Source organism: Aptenodytes forsteri, unplaced genomic scaffold (genome assembly GCF_000699145.1).
Source record: "Aptenodytes forsteri isolate BGI_AS27 unplaced genomic scaffold, ASM69914v1 Scaffold147, whole genome shotgun sequence".
Classification (NCBI taxonomy): domain Eukaryota; kingdom Metazoa; phylum Chordata; class Aves; order Sphenisciformes; family Spheniscidae; genus Aptenodytes; species Aptenodytes forsteri.
In genome coordinates, this window is record NW_008795320.1 from 2,257,725 (window position 1) to 2,264,939 (window position 7,215).

A 7,215-nucleotide genomic window follows, 5' to 3' on the forward strand; every position below is an offset into this window, starting at 1 on the left:
AGTCCTGAGCCTGCATCGGGGCCCGGAGCGGCGAGAGGGATCCTGGGCCTGTCTGGTACCAAAGATGTTCCCGCAAAACCGGCCCCCGGTGAGCCCGCGGCTCAGCCTCGTCCCTTCCGGGCCATGGGCGAGCACGTGGTGCTGCAGCAGCCGTGCTGGCCTGGCCTTTGGCAGGGCCTGCACCCCCAAACCGAGCTCTCCGCCTGCCTCGCCCTGTGGGGGGCGGGAGGTTTCAGCGTTGGCCTGGAAAGTTGTGCCGGTGGTGTGTAATGTGCTCAGGAGTTGTGGCTCTTCCCAAACTGATGCTGAGCCCCAGAACTGGGGGGATTTGGTTTTAAGACACACTGGAAGCTGGATCGCAGTCAGGGCGTGACCATGGGACCAGTGATGAGCGGGCGGGAAGCTCTGCCGCATGGCATGTGGGCGAGGGTGGACCCCCGCTGCCGGGGCTGGGCGGGAGGGCTGTGGGGGTTGCACATTCTGCCCATGCAGGCTGCACGCTCTGTGCCACCCGTGGTTGTTAATCCTCCTCTTCTGGCTCAGTGGCTGAACCGATGCTGAAAAGGTGGAGAACAATTGCTCTCGGTGCCTGGCTGTAACCAGTTTCCTCTGCAGTAATTCTTTCTGCTGCCTCCTCCATGTGCTGCTCTCCCAGACGTGCCTGCAGCCTCTTCCCCGGGTGTGGGAAACCCCTGGGGGACGCGCGAGCCTCGCTGGGCCAGCAGCAGTGACCCCGGGGGTCCCCTCCTCTGCCTAGGCCCATCTCCAGGCACCCTCCGCTGCCTCGGGAGCCGCTGTCGCTGCCAGTGCCATCCCCAGCACCCCCCAGTCCCTCAAGCTGACTTACCCAGAAACTTTGGACCGCATCAAGGAGGAATTCCAGTTCCTGCAGAACCAATACCACAGGTGAGAAGCTACCAGAGCTCACATGCCAGCAAGGCGCTGGGCACTTAACTGGCAATGGCAAGAGGCGGGCTCCCCCTCGGCACTGGGCATCGGTGCGGGCTGGTGGGAAGCGCCGTCCCATGCTGCTGCGGGCACTGGTCCATCTGGAGGACGGCTGTGCCAAGCACCACCTTGGTAGCTTGAAATGACACCATTGGAGGAGGAAACTCGCCCTCCTCCTGCCAAAAGACCCGGGATGAGGGTACTGGCTTCCAGGGTCCGGCTTCTGGGCTGAGCTGGAGCCCGTCACTTAGTAGACCTGGAGTCCCTGTGATCCCCCCCTGCTGCTGGCCAGGATCACCTCCCCTTCCCAGCATGGTGCTGGGCAGAGCAAGGTTTGAAATGCAGCTTGGCTTTGCAGCTCGATCCATTTGGGAAGCAGATGCTGGGGAGGGGGTTAAAACTCCGTGCAGATTGCTCCCTGACGCCTGGATCCCTTTACTGTCCATCTTCTCTTTATCAGCCCCTTTCCCGCCCTCTTTCAGGTGGTTTTCTTGGCTTGTGCTGGGAGACTGGATTGAATCTGAGAGCAGGAGGCTGAAGCACGTGGTGCGCTGGGAGGGCTTGTGCTCTGTCCAGCCCGGGAGATCTTGTCTGTGGGGGGAGCAGAGGGTCTCTCCCTCTCTCTTCCTCCCTCTCTCTTTCTTCTCTTTATTTTTACAGCTTGAAGTTAGAATGTGAAAAGCTGGCAACAGAAAAAACAGAAATCCAGCGTCATTATGTCATGGTTAGTGAGCTTCACCTGAAAGGAGGAGGGCAGTGGGGGGTGTCTCCTCTGAACCATCAAAGGACTCACAGCCCTGGGATGCTTTGGCTTCCCTTGTGTTTGGGTTGTGTGGCCAGGCCCTGAGATCTGGCTCCTGTGGCTGTTATTGTCTGTTTTTCCCCCGAAACGAGCCATGGTGTTTGAGCAGGGCTTGCTGCTGCAGCTCGCGGTGGTGGGGTGGTGGCGAAGCTGCTCCCATGCGGGTTGTCTCCTCTCCAGTGGGCAGCGAGTGGAAGCCCCGGGAGGACTGTGTCCGTTCTGTGGGCTGTGGCTGCATGTAGGAGAGACCTCTGCTCCCAGGCGAGGAGCTGGGGACTGTGTTCTCCTCCTGGCCTGGCCACAGCTCAGACGTTTGTGGCTGGGCTGACCCTGCACACCAGTGCCGGAGAGGACTTTCTGGTTGCGACTCCCCCTGGGCTCCCCAGCCATGCTGATGCTGCCTTCTCTCCCTTGCAGTACTACGAGATGTCCTATGGCCTGAACATTGAGATGCACAAACAGGTGAGTCTGGGTGGGACAGGAGCGTTGCCCTGGGTCCCCTGTACCTGGTCCCCTGTCCCCACCTCACCATCTGGGCCCTTCGGGGTCATCCCTTCCAACGGAAAGCGTGGGAGGTTGCTCCCTGCCATAGTCCAGGGAAGGCTGTGCTTGTGGGGGACGTGCTCCCTTCTCTGTGCTTTGGGAGCTCTGCCCTGCTCTGCGTCACAGCCTTGGCCTGTCTTCTCAGCTCTCTGCACACGCGTGTGTGCTCTGGCGTGAGCTGCTGTTTGCTCGCTGGGTTCAGGGAGCGTGTTCCCGGCTGGGTTGCGATGAGCTTGTTGCAGTGGGGAGAGAGCAGCGGTGGAGGACTTGTGCTTGCACGGCTGCTCATGCCAGGTGTGAGCGGCCACTTGGGGACCCTCATGGAGGAGACTGGCTCCCGTGGGGCAAGGGGTGCTGCAGTGTCACGGCAGGGTGATGGGCAGGGTGACAAGCTCTGGCTCGCTGCCTTTGCAACTGTCCAATGCCAGCTGGCCCTGGGGGCAGCTTGCCTGGAGGCTAGGGCCGAGAAGCATCCTGAGGTGGGGAGGAGGGGGCTGAGGCATGGGTGCAGGGTGAGGTCCCCAAGGGCTTGGGGCTGCACATCCCCCTTCACTGCTTCCCCATCCCTCCCTCCCTCCCTCCCTTCCTCCCTTCCTCCTGCTGCACCGCACTCCGGGTCACCAGCTGCTCTGAGACAGAAGGTTTCTTCTCATCTATTTTTAAAGAGGCTGTGGAGGAGCCTGGTGAGGCGTGCTGCAGCCGCTGCCTCCTTCCTTCCCGCCCCGCCACCGCCTCCGCCAACTGTTGCACGGGAGCCAGCTCAGGCGGGTGGTGTGGGGGTGCTGGCCCCCTGCACAGGGCAGGCTGATGGCCACTCTTGCCGGCTTTGCGCCCGCTGGGTGGGTGTTTCTGCCGCTCTTGTCATTTCTCATGGCATGCCCTGTTCTGTGCCGCCATCCCCACCGTGCAAAGCCAGCCGAGAAGGAAGCATGAAGCCGCCCTTGTGAGGGGCAGTGCCGAGGGTCTGCCCAGCCTGGTGCCCCCTCCCCAGAGGGCTGTGTGCTCCTCTCATCTGGCTGCTGGTTCTCCCCCGGCCCTCACAGGCTTGTGTTTTCTGCCGGTCCCAGGTGCCGCTGGCTGCCCGCCAGTGAGCTGTCTGCACTTTTAACAAGGGCCCGTAAGTCTGCTCTGACAGCCAGCGGCCATTGTGTGAAAAATGGGAACCGCCTGCGCAGGAGCCGCAGGTTATCATCGCCGCGGGGAGATCAGGTCGCCGTCTCTCCTCCCCTTCCCCCAAATCTGGCGCTGCTCATGGACACGGGCAGGGGTCCTGAGCACTCTCAGCTGCCCCAGGACCTCCGAGGAAGTGCTTGCCCCATTGCCACTGGCAAAGGCAGGGTAGTGCTTTGGTGCAGTGCTGCCTCTGTCCCCGCTGTGCCCAGCCCAGCATCCCCCAGAGGCTCCCTGGGCGCCTGGCTCCCACGGTGCTGGCGTCGGCAGCGCTGGCACCGGCAAGGACCGAGGCGCGGGGTGGTTTTGCCCTGGGTTTGTTTGGAGGGAAATGGGGCTGGGGGCTGGAGGGCTGGCTGTGGTGGTGCAGCAGCTCTCCAGGCAGCCACAGGCTCGGCAGGGGAGGCTCAAGACAGGAACGACCAGGAGACATTAATTTTTTATTGTTGTTTTGTTTTTGGCATGGAAGGGGCCTGTAGCTTTTTATAAAACCACCTCCCCGAATCTGCCTGGCTTTGGACTTGCTCACCGCGAGCCAGAGGGGAGGTAACGGTGCTGGTGGCTGGGGGGGCTGCAAACAGCATGATCATTTTTCATGCTGAGAGCGTTAAAGTGCCAGTAAATTGCACATTAACGAGTGCGAGTGAATTGGAGGCAGCTCTCCCCAAGGAGCTGCTGCCCATCAGTGCATTAGGGAAGAGAATCCATCACTGCTGGCCCCGGGAGACAGCTAAATCCTTCCCAGAACTGCTGGCTGCCAAATCTCCTTGCTCCCCCCGCTTTCTTTCTTTTCTTTCTCTTTTTTCCTCCCTCGGAAGGGGAAGCGAGGGCGGGTGCTGAATTGTTTCTGCTCTCTCTGGGTCTGGCAAAAACAGGTCGGTGGCTGCTCCAGAGGGCGGCATGGAGTGTCCCTGGGTCTGTGTCCCCACACCAGCCGGGCAGCGCTGTGGCCCCTCACCCTGGCACTGCGGTGCCTGTGCCAGCCGGGCACGGGAGACGTGGCCAAGGTCCCAGTGGGGAGATCTGGGGGTCAGCTCTGTGCCTGGATGTTGAGGCCCTTCACCCTCTAGTCTCCTCCTGGGGCTGACAAGAGGGTCTATGTTTGACCCCCTCCTCTCAGCCCTGTGCTGGCTCTGTAACGCTTTTATCCTCCCCACCAGGGTGAGCAAGGAGCTCCTCGGAGCTTGGGACAGCACCTTACCTGGAGCCCCCGTGCCTGGGGCATCCCCCGCCTGTCCAGGAGTGGAGGGGAGGGGAGAGCTGCTGATCTCTGCCCCATCTCCACTGCTGAGGTGGGGTGGGGTCCCCAGCTCTGCACAATAAGGAGCAGCGTGGGCATCTCCGCTGTTGCCTCAAGCCATGTCTGCTCTCCCGGCTGTCACCCACTGGTGCTTGGGGCAGGGGCCTGACCCTGCCGCCCCTGGGGATTCTCCCCAGGGATGTGTCTGTGGGGCCGGGGATGGCTTAATGTCTGTGCTCGTCCCCCAGCCCGGGACATGCAGTGTGGGGCCGGCGGGGGCCCTGCCCCGGCTGTGGGGTGCGATGGGAGTGCGGCATGGCACGGCATGCCACCACTCTCCCTCCCCGTGCTGCTCCTGCGCTCGGTGCTCCTGATTGCCTGTGGCACTCAAGTGTTGCAGAAAAACAGCAGCTGTAAGGAGAGCACCTCTCCAGGGCTTCCTGCGGGCCGGGAGAGCGGCAATTAGAGGTCGTGTTGCCGGCAGGAGGCTGCACTGAGGGCAGAGGGGAGCCTGCCAGGGCCCTGACCTGCGGGGCTGGGGGCTTGCTTGGGGGTGGCCCTTGGCGGCATGGGCCATGGGGCTCCATGTCCCTGGCAGGGAGGAGGCGGAAGCCATCCCAGGGCTCTCAGGGTGGGGGTGGAGGATGCTGGGCTCATGTTTTTGGAGGGGGTAGCATTAGGAAGGAGAGCTTTCCTGGTCCCCCCTGGGGTGTTTCTGCTCCTTGGTGCTGAGCGGCAGCTCTTGGGGTCAAGCACCAACACCCTGTGGCTGCTTGGGTGGCGATGGGGAGGGGGCATCTGCCTGCCTGGGGAGCGCCCTTGGTGGGAGGGGTCTCCTGTGGTGTCAGGGCCACTTGGTGTGGGGGCAGCTCTGCCCCTTGCCCTGATGGGCGCTGCCTTTTTTCTGCTGCCAGACGGAGATCGCGAAGCGGCTCAACGTGATCTGTGCCCAGCTCATCCCGTTCCTGTCTCAGGAGGTGGGTGAACCCTTGGGCCCCGACTGGGCGTGCAGGGCCCCTTCAGGGTACAGGGAGCATCCCTGCTCAGGGACCCAGGCCCTGTGCTTTGGGCCGGGCTGGGTGGGCTGGCTTTGCCCCATCCCCTGAAGAAACAAGACTGCCGCAGCCCTGCTCGCTGCAGGAGTCGGCAGGGGCATTGCCCGGTGTTGATGCGCTCTTCTCTCCCCTCAGCACCAGCAGCAGGTGGTCCAGGCTGTGGAGCGTGCGAAGCAGGTGACTATGACCGACCTGAACGCGGCGATCGGGGTACGTCAACCCTCTGCCCACGCCTTCCCGCCACCACCCCCTGGCCAGGGGTGCTGGGCTCCCACAGGCGATGGCGCCTCCTGGGCTGGAGACCCATCCTGCCCTGAGCACACGGGGGTCAGCTGCAGTCCCCTGTCCCCATTGCCTTCTCCTACCCGTGGCTGAGTCGGGGGGGGAAGAGCGGGGCAGGCCAGGCTGGTTTGGGGGGCTGCCAGCAGTACTCGGGGTGGAGGAGATGCTGCTGTGGGGGTGATGGCTGGTGCGTGTCGCTGTGTCCTGATGCCCTGTGGCCTGGGTGGAGGGGGGGGTCACCACCATCCCCACACCTTGGTTATTCCCTCAAGGCCGCAGTGGTACGGTGGTATGGGTATGGGTACGGTCCCCCATCTGTCCCAGTAGCTCCTGTCACAGGGTGGGAGGAGGCAGTGGGAGGGACGTGGTGGCCCCTGCAGCTTGGCTGGGGGCACCCTGGGAGTGTGCCCTGCCCCTCCTCACATAGCTCCCCATCCCCTGGCTGACCCAGGCCTGCCAGTGGGGAGGAGGAGCCTCTTCCGAGGGGTCACCACCATCCCCACACCTTGGTTATTCCCTCAAGGCCGCAGTGGTACGGTGGTATGGGTATGGGTACGGTCCCCCATCTGTCCCAGTAGCTCCTGTCACAGGGTGGGAGGAGGCAGTGGGAGGGACGTGGTGGCCCCTGCAGCTTGGCTGGGGGCACCCTGGGAGTGTGCCCTGCCCCTCCTCACATAGCTCCCCATCCCCTGGCTGACCCAGGCCTGCCAGTGGGGAGGAGCAGCCTCTTCCGACTATGCCCGGTGGCTGCCCTGACACACTCTGCTCTCTCCTGCTCCTCTCCAGCACCAGCTCCAGACTCAGCACCTCTCACACCACGCTCCCCCCATCCCGCTGACCCCCCACCCCTCTGGGATGCAGCCCACCAGCCTCGCAGGCATCGGCAGTGCCTCGGGGCTGCTGGCGCTCTCGGGGGCACTGGGGGCCCAGGCCCAGCTCCTTGCCAAAGATGATCGAGGAGTCCATGACACCGAGTCCAGGGGTGAGCGTGGGGGGACAGGAGCCAGGGGAGGCCTGGTGTGACCCTCCTGGCAGCAGGCAAATCTGGGAATGGGTGGTGCTGGGCCCCAGGGCTGCCTCCGCTCCCCGTGCCCTTCCCGCTTGGGCGCTTCCCTGGGGTGGGGGCCACGGCTGGGTAGGGGGTGGTTTGTCCGTGCCTCGGGGCTCTCGACCAG

At 63.5% G+C, this 7,215-nt stretch overlaps 1 protein-coding gene across 1 annotated transcript in view; it reads left to right on the top strand.

Moving 5' to 3' along the window:
- Positions 1-64: 64 nt before the first annotated feature.
- LOC103899341 (transducin-like enhancer protein 1) overlaps positions 65-7,215 on the top strand; it is a 33,245-nt gene continuing 26,094 nt past the window's right edge. The window contains exons 1-7 of the mRNA XM_019472225.1: positions 65-88; positions 758-906; positions 1,609-1,672; positions 2,168-2,212; positions 5,618-5,680; positions 5,894-5,968; positions 6,827-7,022. Coding sequence (XP_019327770.1) covers positions 65-88; positions 758-906; positions 1,609-1,672; positions 2,168-2,212; positions 5,618-5,680; positions 5,894-5,968; positions 6,827-7,022 — 616 coding nt within the window. The remainder of the gene's footprint in view (positions 89-757; positions 907-1,608; positions 1,673-2,167; positions 2,213-5,617; positions 5,681-5,893; positions 5,969-6,826; positions 7,023-7,215) is intronic.